The 19,017-nt window shown below is 40.3% G+C and overlaps 1 protein-coding gene and 1 pseudogene across 1 annotated transcript; one reads left to right on the forward strand and one right to left on the reverse strand.

Moving 5' to 3' along the window:
* Nucleotides 1-10,235: 10,235 nt before the first annotated feature.
* On the forward strand, nucleotides 10,236-10,580 carry LOC143635217 (uncharacterized). Its single transcript, XM_077103097.1, has one exon. It carries the CDS (start codon nucleotides 10,236-10,238, stop codon nucleotides 10,578-10,580), a length of 345 nt encoding a protein of 114 aa, XP_076959212.1.
* A 7,499-nt stretch (nucleotides 10,581-18,079) lies between these two features.
* Nucleotides 18,080-18,604, reverse strand: LOC143635218 (receptor-like protein kinase HERK 1 pseudogene; annotated as a pseudogene).
* Nucleotides 18,605-19,017: the final 413 nt, after the last annotated feature.

A 19,017-nucleotide genomic window follows, 5' to 3' on the forward strand; every position in this document is an offset into this window, starting at 1 on the left:
GTGTAATGGTCACTAAGGATGGTTTCAAGGTGAACCCTGAAAAGGTGGAAGCCATCCTTGACATGCCTTCACCATCCACCATGAAAGAGGTTCAGAAGCTGAATGGTAGGTTGGTGTCAATCAACAGGTTCCTAGCGAACCACGCCAGCAAATCTACTCCATTCGTTAACACTTTGAGGAACTGCTTGAAGAAGAGCCAATTCAAGTGGACGCCTGAGGCTGAGCAAGCTTTCAGTGAGATAAAAGAATGTCTCATAAAGCTGCCCGCGCTCACAGCTCCACTTCCTGGCGAAACCCTTACATTGTACTTGTCAGCTGGAGACCGCGCCATCGGCGCAGTATTATTGGTGGATCGCAAGGGGATCCAAACGCCAATATACTATGTGAGTCGGGTGCTGACAGACCCTGAGACGCGCTATTCCATCATGGAAAAGTTAGTTTTGTCACTAACACACGCGTCGCGAAAGCTTCATAGATACTTCAATGGTCATCCTATTGAAGTTCTGACAGGTTACAACATCCAGCAAGTCTTGCGACGCCCCGCGCTCTCCGGAAGGCTGACAAAGTGGGCGCTGGAATTAGGTGAACACACGATCACCTATAAGCCCCGTCCAGCAATAAAGGGCCAAGTTTTAGAGGATTTCATCACGGAAATCCCAGAGGGAAAGATTGAAGAAGCTCAGCGCGAGGTAGATCCTCCGCGAGCAAATGATGAAGAAGATGTTTGGAGGCTATTCACTGATGGAGCCTCCAACAGCGAAGGGTCCGGCGCAGGCCTCAAACTGGTGGACCCTGATAATCATGAATATACTTATGCTATTAGGTTGGACTTCAAGAGTACCAACAATGAGGCTGAGTATGAAGCCCTGCTGGCTGGTCTGCGCATTGCGCGCAAGTTTGGAGTTAAAAGGCTAGAGGCCCATGTTGATTCTTACTTGGTAGCTGCACAGGTCAACGGCCTTTATGATGCCAAGGAGAACACCATGCCTCTATATCTAAAGCAGGCAAAAAAGCTCGTTGAGCAGTTTGACTTCTTCAAAATCATACACATCTCGCGCAGCGAAAACAAGTCCGCTGACGCGTTGAGTAAGATGGCATCAACTAATTTTGATCACTTTGGCAAAGATGTCAGGGTGGAAGTGATGAGCAACCCGTCAGTGCAAACGCAATCTGTCCTTGTAATTCATACAACCCCTTCATCCTGGATAACTCCAATAATGGAATTCCTGAAGGAGGGGAAGTTACCGGACGATCGCGCACAGGCGAGAAAGATAAGACACAAGGCGCAGAACTATGAATTACTTGATGGTACATTATATCGACGCTCTTATCTTGGACCTCTCATGAAATGCCTGGATGCTGAAGAAGCAAGCTATGTGATTAGGGAGATTCACGAAGGAATCTGCGGAATACACGCTGGACCGCGCATGGTGGTTGCCAAGGCAATGAGCTCAGGCTACTATTGGCCAGGCATGTACTTGGATGCGCTAAAAGAAATACAAAAATGCAAGGCATGTCAGAGCTACGCGCCAAACACCATGCGGCCAAAGAACAACTTGATTCCAGTGACCTCCGCATGGCCTTTCCACAAATGGGCCATTGATATTGTGGGGCCCCTGCCGCAAGCGCAAGGGCGAGTGAAATTTTTGGTAGTGGCGGTAGACTATTTCACAAAATGGGTTGAGGCCAAGCCACTAGCAAAAATCACAGCTGAGGCGATGAAGCAATTTATCTGGAGCCACATCATTTGCCGTTTTGGCCTTCCTATGGAAATTGTGAGCGACAATGGCAAACAATTCACTGACAGGAAGATATCCAGCTGGCTCAAAGAATTGCACATCAACCAAATCTTCACTTCGGTCTACCACCCTCAGGGGAATGGCCAAGTGGAGCGCGCGAATCAAAGTTTGTTAAATGGGCTGAAGAAAAGGTTGGAGGGAGAATCCCATTCTTGGGTCGAAGAGTTACCTAATGTCCTGTGGGCGCACAGGACATTAAGCAAAACTAGCAATGGCGAATCCCCGTTCAGCCTAACCTATGGGACAGAGGCTATGATCCCAGCAGAAATTGGATGCCCATCCCATAGGGTACTCATGATGAGCAAGACTGATAACGAGCGCGAAAGAAGATTGGACCTCAACTTGCTTGAAGGGCGCAGAGAAGCGGCTATCATCAATGAAGCCAAATACAAGAAAAAGCTGGAAAAATATTATAATCAGCGCGTTAAAGAATGCCACTTCAAGAAAAATGATTTTGTCCTTCGAAACAATGAAGCTAGCCGCGCAATACCCCCAGGAAAAATGTCCCCCAATTGGGAAGGACCTTATCAAATCTCAGAAGAATTGGGGAAAGGCGCGTACACTTTAAAAGATTCGAATGGAAAAAAGATACCGCGCGCGTGGAACGCAGCACAGCTTAGAAAATGCTTCATGTAAAAATTCAAATATGTAATCAAGGCTTTTAAGCCATCATGAATGATGATTCGCGCTATCTTTCAATATTTGTTCTATTACCTTTGCATACATGTTTCACACTTCCTTTATTAATTTGGAGCAATATGACAACACTATATTGACTTCAAAACAAAATAAAACGAAGTAAAACATACATGCGCGAGCCTTAGCTCAAACGCGTTAACGAGTCTTAACTCTACAACGTCAGGGCCTTAGCCCAAACCTACGAGCCTTAGCTCAAACACGTTAACGAGTCTTAACTCTAAAAACGTCAGGGCCTTAGCCCAAAACAAAGAGCCTTAGCTCAAAACACTCACAAACATCCATCTTACTTCCCGCGCAGCCTGATCATAAAAATCCCTAAACACAACTAAGGCAAAGTACATGCCAAATCATAGTTGTTAAGGTCTCAGGTCGAGGTCGCGCGCGGAATCATAGTGGATATCTGAGTAACACATGCTGACATGTAATGGATAAAACTCATAATTCCATATAAAAAACGCGCGACAACGACGCGCATAAAAGGAATAGTGAAAAGTAATCGCGCGTGTCAGCATAAACAAGATACTGCGAAACCACTTACAAAATAGGACTATGGTTAAGTAAATAATTTCCTTACAACCTTGTTCTTATTTTAACGTGCAAGCATATCTTATATCTATACAAGCAAACATGAAGAGATGAATGGAAATGCGCAAGATGTGAAAAAGGGAAAACAAATTTCATTCCATAGCATTGAAATTTACAAGTGTGATGAGTTACAAATTACAAGTATAACAAAAAACAAAAAAAAAAAAAATTAGAAAGATGAAGGGCTTCTCAAGTCTCCACGTCGACGTCAGCCACTTCATCACCCTCATCATCTCCCGCAGCATCTGGCGCGGCCCGCTCCTCATCTCCGAACTGACCATAGTCAAGTTCTTCCTCCTCAATGGAGTCTTCTATCACGACGGTGTCAGGAGCAGATTCTTTCGCCGCGCCAGAGCTGCAGGCAGGGGCAAAATCCCCCGCGCCACCATCATCGCCACCAGCCCTCTCGCATTCATCGAGCAACTTCTTTAGCGCGCCGAGGTCGGGCTGGTCAGCAAGCGCAGCTATCTGCAAATCATTAGAAAAGTATTGAGTACAAAAAACTTGGAAAATTAATCAAGAAAAGCTCATTAAGGTCAAGGTACCTGCACAAGGATGGGGATGGGAGTATTCATATACTTCTCCCCCACCGCGGCCATGTCCGCGCAGGCCGCGTCGCTCTTGTAAGGGTACTCGGATGGGTTCTTCTTCAACATGCCATATTCATAGCCATCCGTAAACCCTTCAGCTCGACCTACCAAGCGCGCGGCAGCATTGCAGTCCATCACAAGGGCCTGAAACTCGGCAGAATATTTCATCGCCAAAGCGCAACGAGTCATGCCCTGTGACACCAGCCATTGGCGATCCTGCGCGAGGCCAGCAACAGACGTCTCGAGGGCAGGAACCTGGGAGTTTAATAACTCAACAGTTTCCTTGGTCTTTTTTAGCTCCTCTTTATCAGACGCTGCTGCCGCCAAAATTTTTCCTTTCTCCGCCTGCGCAGCATCAAGTGCTTCCTGGCTAGACGCTGCCGTCGCCAAGGCCTCATCTCTATCGGCCTGCGCGGCCGCCAACTCCTTCTTCAGGCGCGCAACCTCACTCTTCAGTGATGATTTCTCAGTGATACTCTGGACGATAGCTTGGTCACGCGCCTCCGCCTGCTGTTCCAAGACACGCACTCTCCGCGCGTACTTGGCAACTTCGGCCTCCGCCACCTGCTGCTTCTCCCGCGCAGCTTGGAGCTCATGCCCGCGCTTAATAAAGGCGGTGTTGGCACTTGCTCGGTTTTCGCTGAGCTCCGCCTGGAGTTTCTCAGCTCGTGCGCGAGCATCAGAAAGGTTCCAGGCAGCCACCTTAGCCTCTTGCTGGGCTGCCACAAGAGCATCGCGTACTTTAATATAATCACGATGAAGCTCTTGGGAGGCAGCAAAGAAAGCCGACCCAGCGAAAATGTGATCGTTGAGCAAGTCAGCGCGGGTGCGCCCCTCCTGATATCTCCTTTCAGTAGGAGGCACGGCATGAGCCCAGAAGTCCTCGCATACACCCATGGATTGGAAGGAACTGTCTTCGTTAATATTCCATCTCGGGCGGTAAACGTGGTCACCTTCCTGCAAAACACAAGAAATGTTCTAAGTCATAAAAACATACTTATATGGAAGTACGCGCAGCGGAGCAACAAATTAAAACATACCTGTGGGGATGAAGCAGAAAAGTCAGCGCCAGCCCCACCAGAAGTCTGCGCTGCGAAGTCTTGTGACATCGCAGGGCTGGCACGAACTCCGAAGGAGTTTTCAGCTTGAGCTCCCTCATCCTCCTCATCTTCTTCAATCGGCCTCTTCTCCTGCGACCTGGAGGGCTCCAAACCAGCCTCGCGGAGAGGGCTGCGCGTAGGAGGAGGCGAGGGAGGTCTCGACGCCGCCAGTTCGGCGCGCAACACGGCTTCCTGCTCCTTTGTAATCCCAATAAGGGGAGACTCAGCATTAGCAGGAGCAGGAGCAGAACCAGCGGCGCCGGCAACGGCGCCAGGAGTGTCACCAGCAGCTTCTACGCCAGCTACAACTCCTATGAACAAATCAACAACAAAAAAGGGTTTATGATTTGATCAAAACAAAAAATTCAGAAGACAATGGCGCAAAACATACCTTCGCGCAATTCTGTTCGCGCGGCGAACATCGCCATAAAGTTCATTCTACCCTTTTCTGAGGGTAGAACAGGGGACTTCGAAGCAGCCCCCGGCGCAGACTCAGCACCTTGTTGCGCCTGCGGCTGATCTGCTACCGTCGCCGGTCCTGCAAACATTCAAATGCGAAAAGATTTAATAATAATTCAATCAGAATCGCCCTCATTGAACAATTATGGGTAAGCAAAGTATACCTTTCGCAGGCGCGGCACTGTTTCTCTCTTCAGCCGCGCGAAGGGAGGAGGTCACGCCACCATACCTCAAGTGGACAGGAGGTCTGCCCACTTTCACAGGCAGGGAAGCTAAAGAAACCTTGGTGGTAAACACCTGGGTTTCCTCAGGTCCCTTCGTTTGAGCATGGGGATGAGCGACAGGGGTGTCATCTTTCTTCTGTTTCTTACTGCCCCCTGCGCCAGATTTCCCCTTAGCTTTGCGCTTTAGTAGGGGCGCCTCCTCTTCCTCCTCCTCCTCTTCCGCGAGCTCCAGCTCGTAGTTTTCGAGCGCATCTGCAAATACAAGCAACAAAACTGTTAATAAACTTTGGTATTCTAAAGGAATAAGCATAAGTGCGACTGCTTACCAGGCGCGTCGCTATCAAAGTCAAATTCCAGATCCACAGGGATGAACATGTCATCGAAGCGATCTGGGAAGCCCACCTCCCCAGCGCCAAGCGCGACGGAGCCACCCTCCACTTGATCATCATAAGCGGCGTGGGTATAATCCTTGGTGACTGCGCAAAAACAAGTCAAGTGATATCAGCAAAAAGAATTATGTTCGTGCAGAAAAAGAAATAAAGCAATGAAATAAACTTACACAACCCGTCGACTTGGATAACGGGCTCAAGCGCGCTGTCGGCCCACAGCTTACTCATGCCGACCCCCACCAGCGCCTCCTCGCGAATTTTCTTGGCGGGGGATGGTTCGGCGGTCAGTTTCTTAACCCAGGCCGGTTGGGTTCTTAATAACATCCGCATCCGCGGGCGCAGAATCGATCGCGCGCATCGTCATGCGGACGGGGATTACACCAGCCCTGATGTAGAAGAACCTCTCAGACCAGTCATGAAGGCTCTTGAATGACACGGTGCTGCACTTAACCTTCTGACTGCGAGGAATAAAGGAGATCCAAGAATCTTGGATCTTGGGCTTGTAAAAAAATTGAAAGCGCCGAGGGGTGGGCTCCTCACGCTGTGATTTGCACATGAACTCGAAATGAGTCATGCGCACAAGTCCAAACGGTTGGACTTGGGATATATGTATCCCAAAAAACCGTAACACCGCGCCTACAAACCTTGTCATCGGAAGACGAAGGTTGCAGTGGGTGAAAAAATGGGTGTACAGTGAAATATAGCCGGGAGGCGGGTCCGCCGCCGTTTGCCCGGCCACAGGCAACATGCAGCCAAACACAGGGAGAAAACCCTGTGACGAGATGAGGCTGTCGAGATCGGCCTGCCTCAATTTGCAGGGGATTTCATTCCACCTTTTCGTGGCCTTGGTCCTCCCTACTTCCTCCGATGTGGTCTCAACAACCCTCTTCCCCTTGCCCTTTTGCTTCAATGTCGACATCACCACAGATTTCACACGGCGTCTTCGAGAGGCAATAAAGGTGATTGAGGGATTAGAGGAGTCTGAACTATCAGACATACAACTGCAGCAGCAGATAATCGAAGATTCGAAACGATGAATACACTCAAATCAGAATATGAAAGGCAGAAATTCGAAAATTAGCAACAATGAAGATGAAGATAAAAAATTTCCTAAGGGCCTGCTTTTATAGGCCCAGGAGAGAGAAATTTGGCAACTGATCGGATTTCACGCGCCCCCACCCGCAGCTGTAAGCCAACGTGGCCGCGGCACGTGTCCTTGACACTGTTTGAGGGGACATAAAAACGTAACGGAACTGCCACGGAGCAGAGACGCGCCCCCACTCGCAGGTGCAAACCAATGCGAGCGCGACACGTGTTCCAGACAGCTGTGCGAGGGGACATGAAAGGCAACTGTAGCACCTCGAGCACACGAAACGTCTGACACGTTTACGGCGCACGTCACCACCAACCAACCACGTGTTTGGACCCTTCGTTTCAACCAAATGGATAGAACTTCGCGCAAAAATGGAAACAACCAAGAAAACGACAAAACCACATTAAAAAGACCAAATCAGTAAGTCTAATATCTATCTTACCGCGCTAGCGCGAGATAAGACACACATTAGACTGGGGGGGCTTGAAGAGGTATGTACCCGCCTCAACACCGAGCAAGGCGGGTCAACCCACAAGATAAAGACATTATGAAGGCACAAAGCCAAAACCTATGCGCATGGCGCATACAAAACATGCTCAGGCATCATATGCCCAGGCACACATATGCTCGCGCATCACATCAGCGCGCGGCGCATATCACATGCTCGTGCATATCACATCTGCCCAGGCACACATATGCTCGCGCATCACATATGCGCGCGGCGCATATCACATGCTAGTGCATATCACATCTGCGCATGAAATATCTGCGCGTGAGAATAAAGAGAAGACCTCGCGCATCCTCAGGATTGGCGCATATCACACATGCACATAATCGACCTCGTCCTTATCCAAATCAGGATTAGGGCAACCTTGATTGTGCACGTCAGACAACCTTCCAGAAGGCATCTTTTTAAGGAGTAAGAATATGCTGATGTTGACAGCTGCCAAATGAAAGGTCGACAACTCAGCATGACACATGTGCTACCACGTGATCACAACCAACGAGAAAGCGCCAGGTGTCCCAGAGGACACGTGGCGCAGTGCGATTGGAGGAGGCCAACGAGGTTGAGCCCAATCAGTGGAAACCCTAGCACTATAAATACAGCATCAACTCCACTTTGATGGACACATTCATACTCAATCATTGACAGTTACAGGCAGTGATATCACATTCAATCATATTGAATTACATTCACTCACAGTCAGTTACATACAAACACACAGTCACACAATCATACAGTATTCAGCTATTAAGCAATACTCTTGAGATTCCCTTACTCTCACATTATTATCTTCTCCACCAGATACTTATTCTCACGCCGAAGGGTTACCCCAAAGAGGACCCCTCTGTCCCTTTCTGAGGGGTAAGTTAACGGCGTTGTTCATTTTGTAGGTGGAAGAACACAGATCCAGAAGAACCATCGGTGAAATAGTACAATCAAAACCCGAGGAAAGTAGATCTGCTACCAGCGAGTAGATCCACGTTTCTTCATGTGTGTGTGTAAATGACTATGTCTATGTATGTGTGTGTTGTGTATGTATATGTCTATGTATGTATGTGTGTGTGTATATGTATGTATGTGTGTAAATGACTATGTCTATGTATGTGTGTGTTGTGTATGTATATGTCTATGTATGTATGTGTTGTGTATGTATGTATGTATGTGTGTGTTGTGTATGTATATGTTTATGTATGTATGTGTGTGTGCATGTATGTATGTAGTATGTATGTGTGTAAATGACTATGTCTATGTATGTGTGTGTTGTGTATGTATATGTCTATGTATGTATGTGTTGTGTATGTATGTATGTATGTATGTATATGTGTGAATGACTATGTCTATGTATGCTGTGATTGGGAACGAGATATTCAGCGAAAGGTTAAATACAACCAAAATTGTGGCGTGCATGTACTAACAACCATTGCTATCACAACGAATCGTTATGAAAGAACAATAGACGTAATTGTGCGCCGAGATTGTTGAAATTAAGTGAATAAAAAAGGGTAACCCGAGTCAAGATGATGAAGACACCAATATGATGAAGATACAGTAAGTTATTAGTTATGATGTTGTGACAGTTTGTGTGACAGTTTTAAACTATTTAGTTTAATGTTTTGTAATTTGACGTTTATGGGATTATTTGTTAAAAATTCAATAATTTCATGAACTGCAACTTTACAATTTGGTTTTATTTGATAAAAATCTGGATAAATTATAATTTCTTTTTTGCAAAAATGAAAATTTATAATACTTATACCGACCACAATTCGTCGGCCTAGGTCTTTTAAAAAAAACATATACCGACCACATGTTGTCAGCAAAAGTTTCTTAATTTTTTATTTTACATTTATTTTTAAATAAGAAAAAAAATTTGACAGAACTTTTTGCGACCACTTGTGGTCGGGAATGTATACGTATACCAACCGATTCTATACCGACCACAAATTTGACTTGTAGCGACCGTTTTCTACTGGCCACCCTATACCGACCACATGTGGTCGGTAAAACCTGTGCCGACCACATGTGGTCGGTAAAGGCGGTCTGATCAGAGCAATTTTCTTGTAGCGTTTGTCAGGTCTCTTCCTTCACCTTTCAAGAACTAACACTGCCAGTGATGTAGTTTTAACTTACATACAAGATAATAAAATATGATCTATTTATAATAAAAATATTTAATTATTTTCTAATAAACAATCAACTTAAAACTAGCTCCCAACGGTTAATACCTTATCTTCTTTGTTTAACTTAAACCAGATACGCAAACAAACACCAACGTTTGTAAAAATATATGTTTATTTTTTAGAGTAGGTGTTCCTAATGCGCCAAACAAACACAAGTATACATAAACTCAATACCAGACACAACTTTAATCTTAGTTACTAACAATCAAAAAAGAATAGAACTTGAAATAAATAAGTATAAAATGGACCCACTAGCTTTCTTTCATTTTAAATTGATAGCCGATAACCTAAGAAAAACCCCATTCTATTGACATTAATCCATCAAGTAGTTTGATTCAACTTTGCGCTGAAATAAAAGTATTAGATGACATATATTGAGAATATATTTTGTATAGTTAGGATGATCTTATTTCCTATTTTATGCACCTTTGTAATATTATTTATAGTCCTTTGATTAATGAGAAGATTCATTCGATTCAATTACATTAACATGGTATCACAGCCTCTCTTGTTTTTTTTCAGCCGGCCCTAGCATTCTTCATCGGTTCCGACCGATTTCTGCCCTAACTTTCTTCATCGGTTTCGACCGATTTCTTCAACCTGTTCACTACCATGGGCACCAATCAACCACCTGCAGAAAAACCAACTACTCTTCATCCCGTGTATACGGTCACCAACATTCAAAACAAAGTTCATGTCCTCGAAGGAAAAACGTTTACCTACTCTTCGTGGGTCAAACTTTTTAAACTCCACGCCAAGGGGTACAAAGTTATGTCACACATTGATGGAACCGATCCGCCTGCTGCTACTGATTCAACCTTCGCCGCATGGTCAAAAATTGACGCCATAGTCCTGCAATGGATCTATGGCACACTACATATCGATATCCTGAACGTGTTCTTGAAGCCGAATCAACGGCTTATGAGACGTGGCAACGTCTTGCAGCAATCTTTTTAAACAACAAAGATGACCGTGGTGCCATATAGGACTTTACACAATCTTAAGAAATTTTTTTTGGGTTTGCGGTTATTGGGCATTTTGATTTGCAGTTTAGACCTTGACCTACCTAAGAAAAGATCTACCATAAAAATTGGGTTGTGTCAAATAGGCATTTGGTTAATGGCATTGGTGGATTGTCAACAATCAAGTTATAAGGGTTCAAATCTTATTGTAGATTTGTAGGTGTGAGAGGGCTTAAAAAACCACAGGAACCTAAGCATTGCTTTTACATGTAAAAACTAATAAAAAAAATTTTCATGCGGAAGGCATTTAGTTAAAAACACATTTATTTTTGTAAAAACAAATTAATTTTTAACTATTTTTTTATTATTGAAACGGTTTCAAATGTGTTTATGTAAAAAAACAAAAAAATGATTATGTAAAAACAGTTTTTTATACGTAAAAATGAGTATTCAATAACTTGTTTTACATATAAAACACTCGTGTTTCCCTAATTTCCATCCATTAAAAAAAGCGAAATTGTTTTTGGGGTTGTAGGCCGACATATTAGAAGGCCGACATCACCTCAACCGATAATTAAATTTATGGATGTCTTATATGATGAATTTACTAATAAGATAGATACAACTAAGAATGGTGACAAATCATACTATCCTTTGTTATACTATCAAGGACAACAAGCCAATGTTTACATCGAGACTATAGTAACCCCATAAAGATTTTATTTCTGTACAAACTTTTAATTTGTAGTTTTATCATCATCTTTATTTAGTTCATGAAAACATAAACTTTGTAACTCTATTGTCATTTTTATGAATTTTATCATACTTATAAGCTGGAATTTATAGCTTTATCATTCACTTTATTTTAACCATCCGAAATTCGAATTATGACTTTATCATCCAATTCATCAACAATTTGCATTAAACACCTTGTGAGTGGTCAAAGCCTCAACACAGTACTTTCTTCTTATCTGAATAATATAGTTGGCTACATGGATTTTGATCCCTTACAACGCTGAAATTATGTATACAATATTTATTTGAACCATAACATCTTATTTTAATTTCAACATCGCCAAACTGAAAATGGAGCCATACCACACGGTTGACAAATTTTCGTCTCTAACACAGTGTGAAATAAGATATATTGTGACAATTTTTTGGGTACACTTTATGGCCAATATCAACATCGATTTTTTTATGTTATTGTTATTGATTAATACGTAAGTGTATTATCCTTTATTCATTTTTTTGTTTGATCTAATTTCGCATTAACAATTGATCTAAGTCACAGAGACAGAATATCGTTGCCATGATCCCCTAACAATTACTACACGTATACATTAAAAAACAATCCTCCATAAATTGTTTATGTTATACAGATTCATGTCAAAGTTTCAAATACGAGGACTTTTCGAAGAATTAACAATACCTAATGATTTACAGTAGTTTAAAAATTGTTATCGGTCAACAAATTAAACTTGTTTCATTCATATGTGAAATGCTAAAGAGGTTTAAGCTATATTTGTCAATTTATTCTATTAGGGAACTCACCCATAAAAGAAGGAACGTCAAACTAATTGTTGGAACGCAGACATAAATGAAATATATAAAACACATGCTATCATAGATGCATACTACATAAACACACATACATCTAACAAATAATATGTCGTGCTTCGTATATAGATGTTTTAGGAAAAATAATAGCCAAGGAATTTATAAAACAACAATGAAAGTTTGAATTGTTCCTTCAATATGCCACGTAAGTTCTTACTTATACACCAAGAAATAGAACAAAACCTAATGATTGACAGTGGTTTAAAAATTGTTATCGGTCAACAAATGAAACTTGTTCCTTTCATATGTGACATGCTACAGGAGTTTAAGCTATATTCGTTGGTTCATTCAATTAGGGAACTCAACCACGAAAGAAGGAACCTCAAACTAATTGTCAGTACGCAGACATAAACAGTGGCGGAACCAGAACTTTTCAACTGGGGTTCGCAATGTAATTTTTTTTCCATCCGAACAAGAACCATGACTTTGAAAAGTTTTAAAGAAAGTAGTAACTCAAATCAAGTAAAATATAAAAATTATACAAAGTATTATAAATTTTTCATTCAATATATATTCTTTTACATCGAAATATAAGGCAAACGACAAACAAGCTACACCACTTGTCCCTTTTCAATTACAATACCAAGTATTTAATAATTACATTAATTGATCTTAAAATCATAACATTATGCGTTACCCGTTTGACTTGGTTAAGTAGATGTTTTTTTAATTTAAATAAATAACCTAATGACTAAAATACAAAAAAAGAATTAGATCTTACATTACCTTAACAATGTGAAATAACGTAGTATTGTAGTTAAACATGCTAACAATGTGAAATAAGCATTCCAACATAATTCCCTTCACATTTATTAATTACAAATTATAACTAATAAAAATAAAATTAAAAAAAGTGAAAAGAGACCATGGTAATTTTGAGCAATAGCAATGGACGAAAGTTGTGTTCTAAATTCAAGGTTACCACTAGCCAACTAGATATATATTTGAGTTTTATCTTGTAGTGAACAGTTGTGCAGTACAATGTACACCTATAGGCTACAGAGTTTGCAGAACACTTTAAATGAAAACTAGGTTTTTAAATGGGTCATGTGTGGGCCAAGTTCGTTTACCCTAAACCATTTCATTATATTTGACTTCAATAACAATTTATTAAATATCACCTTCTGACTTATCTTCTTCTTTGTTCTCTCCATTTACAGTTCCCACACTTTCGCCATTGCCGGCCGGAAAAGCTTTCTGCATCATTTTTTAACTTTAATGCTTTATAAAGACATCTAGAGGGTCAACTACACAAAATAAACTCTTAAAACTTTTAGCTGAGTATTATGATATACTAAAAATTTGGCCGGCTGGAGGGACCCTCCCGTAGATCCGCCCCTGGACATAAATAAAATTTAAAACACATGCTATCATAGATGCACACTACATAAACACACATACATCTAACAAATAAAATGTCGTGCTTCTTATATAGATGTTGCAGGTAAAATAATAGTCGAGGAATTTATAAAACAACAATGCATGTTTGAATTATTCCTGCAAGATGTCACGTAAGTTCTTACTTATACACCATAAAATAACATCATATAGTGTCATTACTGAACCTTCGTTGTTTTTGACAAAAAAAATAAAACAATGCATGTGTACAATGGTCACATATACATATGGTTTTGTATGTCAACAAACATATTAACTAGGTCGTCACATTTTTGGCAATGCTACACAAAAACGAGTCATTTACACATCTCACTTGAAGTTGGTTTAGATTAAATAAAGTAAGCCTATATTCAGATACATATCTACATCTTACATGTTACATGCGCTAATGAGATGCTTGTTTTTGTCACTAGATTCAACTTCATTGCTTTTCATGTTGTTGGATGAGCCAACCATTACACCTCTACTTGGGTGTATTTCACAATGCAAAAGCAGCTCTTTATGATAAGATGTTATTATTACTCGTACTATACATTTTTTTTGGCAGTTATGCATGATTAACGTCGTATTAATATTACATCTTTCGCTATTTGTAGATTTTTTTTTCTCTTTTCATATACACAAATCGTGTGCATATATAATGAAACCGTCAACTTCAAACCGAGTAATCACACACAATTGACTTACGAGCCAACAATGGATGGAATCAACGTACTAGACATACACTCGTACGTGCAATACAATTACAATGGCTATTTTTTATGGGAGGAATAAAATGTTTAAAACTAAAAATGGGTTGTCTGATAATACACAGCCTAATTAAATCCAACATCAGTTGTGACACCTAATCCAACTCACCCATTTAAAACGCCATACAGTTATGCGTTGTTCAAACTTAAATCGTTAGATCAGACTTTGATCAAAATCCTTTCGTTTCAGCTTATTCAATTATATTGATTATTTTATTTTCTTTACACGGCACAAGGGTCTAATCAAGCCCGATCAAAATGCACGTCGCGCCCCTCGCTGCAGTGCGCCGGCACTTCTGCTATAATTAATAATTTATATCAAATTCTAAACGTGTGTGTAGATCTTAAAATGTCATTTGAAGCAATCGAGGCATGCACGTGTAAGTGTGGATTTAATGCTTTTTTGTTTTCGCAACTTAAGTAACAAAAACTTTATAACACCATCTATTTGATACATACATACATACATACATAATATATATATATATATATATATATATATATATATATATATATATATGCATTCGCCAATATGCATGTACACAAGAAAATCACGTATGGTCACAACTTTTCCTTTTTTACAATTCCATAACGGATAACTTTGTGGCTCTAATTTGAGCATTTCTCTCATCGCCTTATTAAATTTTAGAGTAAACTGTCATTTTCGTCTTTGTGGTTTGTCAAAATCTGCAGTTTTAGTTTAATAGTTTCAAATTTGTGATTTCTGTCCTCGTGGTTTCATTTCACTTGAAATTAACACAACCAAAATAACGCCGTTAAGTCTGATCGTTAAACCCCATAAGTGTGCCCTCACTTGAGGGGTATTTTTGTCCTTCTTTTCCAAATACACCCAAACCCTCCCGTAAAAGGGGCTTGCGAATTAAGGTTGGGTTTTATTTGGGGAGAAAAAGGGCAAGACCGCCCCTCATGTGAGGGGCATGTTGATGGGTTTAGTGGGATCGGGTTTAATTGCAAGTGAAATGACACCACAAAGACGAAAATCGTAAATTTGAAACTATTAGACTAAAACCGCAAATTTGGACAAACCACGGGGACGAAAAACGCATTTTACTCTAAATTTCAACTCTAAATCCTCAAGTTAACACACATCCAATCCTTTGTGTTGATTAAAAATCACAAACCCACAAACCCACAAACCTACTTTATTAACAAATATTTCACAAAACACGATGTATCCAATATATATATATATGTGTGTGTGTGTGTGTGTATATATATGTGTATATATATACACAAATGTGGGGTGCAGTTACTGTACACTAATGCCATAACGTACGATAGGTACGCGAGACGCTCAAAGGTAAAAAAACAAAGGCAAAAACCTAAAACTCTAAGAAAGCGATCACAAAAAACTAAAACGCTCAACCAAAAACCTAAAACGCTTAGAAAATGCTCAAAAAGCAGTTTTCGTGAAAAAAGAGAAAAAATGATCGATTAACCATCCAAAACTTTTTTTTCGGTGAACCAATGATTAATGATTAATTGGATATGTATTGACGATTCCGAGATATTTGGATGTGATTTCATGGATCGATTTCGTGAAAAAATGGATTCGCGTACCTATTGTACGTAAAGGCATTATTGTATCGGATCTCTACCCTACATATGTGTGTGCGCGCGCGCATACAATTATATTTTAGTGTGCACCCTCGCACAAAAAATAACATTCAACAAACCAGTTGCACATGCGGCAACGAACTCGCACTCATAAGTCATTACACACAACCACACACACACCAAGCACTACAAACTAATATATACGAAGGGATAATTTGTGCGAGCCCGCAGCAACACGCGGGCAATTTTGCTAGTTATTAATGAAAAGTAATGATATTTAAAGGTAAAAAGAATTAAAGATAAAATAGGAAACATAATCTAACTATGAAACAAATTCATAAATTATAATAAAATAAATTGTTGATCAAGAATACAGATTCTTAATAATATTAAAGAAGATCAATTCAAATCTTTTAATAACGGTCTCGACGCTTGATTACCCTTGTGGATGGGCTCTTGTATTTTCCAGATTCGGTTTTGCTGTTGATGGACCCGAGTCCTGATTATGGGCCTTAACAATACTACGAACGGTCGAACATACACCTGCAGGCAATTATTAACAAAACGAATAAACTGCAAAGCGGATCGAATAACAGGTGAAACTAGCAGACTATCTCGTTCACATTCTTAATCAAACCTTTTTTTAAGTATTCTTGATTCGAGCATCTCGCACTATAATATTTTATACAAGTGATCTTTTTAGTAACTATTAAATTACACAAAATATTCAGGCAGTTGTTTCAGTGGGGTCAGTTTGCAGTTGAGCTTCGGGTGTACCTTTAGGCTTCTTAATGGTTCCAACATTGACGTACTTGCTCTCAAAGTCGTTTCTCCAATCTATCAAGTTATAAAGCTCTTCGTAATTAAGACCAGTCAGATCATCATTCATATCTTTTTCATCAAATGACCTTTTAGCAATTGCCCTGCTGGCATCTTTTCCCGCATACGCTGAATACTTTCCACCTGGCCCGTAAAGCATCCTGAAATAGACAATTTAAAACAAAATTAGGTAGTGGTTTTGATGTGATAAAAACAAATAAAGTAACCTTATGAGGAAAAATTGAAAATAAACAGTGAACATATTAAATAATGCATAAGGTTTATTATGTAAGCTCGGTAAATCATGAGAATTGCAACACTCCAAATACATGTTAGCTGAACATCTGTTCAAAGTGTATGATCAAGAAACATATATTTCAACATAACCATTCTTAATAATTCAGAAATTAGCATGAAATAACACCCACAAAGTCACAAACACTACCAATTGTGATGCCATAAAAAACTACTTATGTTAAACCTAACAATACTATACTGCAAAAAGCATCTAGCTAGAACAAAATTGCGGAGCAAAGAGCAGGAATCAACAGCATCATGGATTATATATAGATTGTGTGGTCGTGCATCTTTAGATTTCACAGTAAATAAAACAAAAGGATCTAATGAAAACCGGAATTTTATTAACTTTTGACTTTCCATGTTAATGTATATATGCATTCACATTGAATCAATATATGGTAAGAACATGAGAGTTAATTTAGAAGATTAAAAGACACCAAAAGTTACACAGTTTCAAGTTTAAAGCTCTAGTTTTAATCTTACCAAAAGATGAAGCATGCATAATTGATAATAATATACCTGCTTTGACTGACATCGTAAATCTTGCCTTGGACGGCCACAAGAAGAGGCTTTTGAGGATCACTGCCATTGTATGCTTTCCGCCTCTTCACAGAAAACTCGTCAGATTCGTCAGATTCATCCTGTTCAAGTTCAAGTGCAGTCTCAAGCTTTTCCACGACAAGAGACATTGTGGGTCGGTTTTCACGATATTTCTGCAGACATTGAAATGCAATGTCTGTAAATGTTTCCAAAGACCGCAGATCCATGTCTTGGTTCAGATCTTGAAAGATAATCTCATCCAACTTTTTTTGCTTGTACTTTTGTTTCCACATACGCACTAGACTCGGAAACTTACCATTGCTATTCTCAAAGCATAGCCTTCCACATAAAACTTCAAATAAGACAACACCAAAAGAGTATACATCCGACTCTTTTGTTAGAATTCCCAACTCCATATACATTGGATCTAGGTACCCAAAGGTGCCTACAACGTTGGTGATAAGTGCAGTGTGTTGCTGATTAGCTGGCCCTATTTTTGATACTCCCAGATCAGAATTTTAGCGTTCCAGTTATCATCGAGAAGGATGTTGGAACTCTTTATATCACGGTGGAGAATTCTTTGTTGAGTTCCCTTATCATCATGTAGGTAGCTTAGTCCTCTTGCGACATCAAGGCATATCTTGAGACGTTGAATCCACGTTAAAGTAGTGGATCTCAAATGGCGATCGAGGCTTCCGTTAGATGCACATTCATAAATAAGGATCTTCTCGCCATCTTCGTCACAATATCCCATTAGAGAGATTAGATTTTCATGTGTGTAACGAGAAAGCATCATGATCTCTTTCCAGAACTCCGAGTCACCTTGCCCAAATCTACGGTCCAGACGCTTGAAAGCAACTATGCTTCTCCCCTTAAAGTGAGACAATTCTCCTTTGTACACCTTCCCGAAACCACCAGTTCCGATAATTTTGCTTTCATCAAAGTTTTCCGTGGCTGATTTGATCTCTTCAAGATGGATTTTAAGATGCCGAAATTCCTTCAAGAAAGTCTCCATATTTGTCGCTCGGAAAATATATGAGAAAAATGAATTATATATTCAAAGCAATTGAGATGCTAATTTACAGTTCTCTAATTGGATGTGAATTGATGATTAAGAATGAGAAGAATAATTTCAATACACAAAAGATGTGTTTAATTTGATCAGACTAGTTCAATGGAAAACAATGCCTTTATATAAGCTTTTTCAAAGCACAATATTTAGTTGGAGTTTTCCAGGCCGGCTCTAGGGTAATTTGAGCCGGACAACCGTTCGAGCTAGGCCCGTAGTTTTCTTTTCGGAGGCCAATTTTTTTCTATATATATGTTTCAAATTTTATTTTATATATTAATATGTATGGATTTTAATCATCTTAAATATATCAGGGCCATAAATAATTTTTTTATCCCTACTCCATTTAAGCTATTGGA

Source organism: Bidens hawaiensis, unplaced genomic scaffold (genome assembly GCF_021521415.1).
Source record: "Bidens hawaiensis isolate Kalapana, Puna unplaced genomic scaffold, B.hawaiensis_p1.1 tig00007413_1, whole genome shotgun sequence".
NCBI classification, from domain to species: Eukaryota; Viridiplantae; Streptophyta; class Magnoliopsida; order Asterales; family Asteraceae; genus Bidens; species Bidens hawaiensis.

Coding starts and splice junctions, on each gene's coding strand:
- LOC143635217 (XM_077103097.1), top strand. CDS start 10,236: ATGGGCACCAATCAACCACCTGCAGAAAAACCAACTACTCTTCATCCC.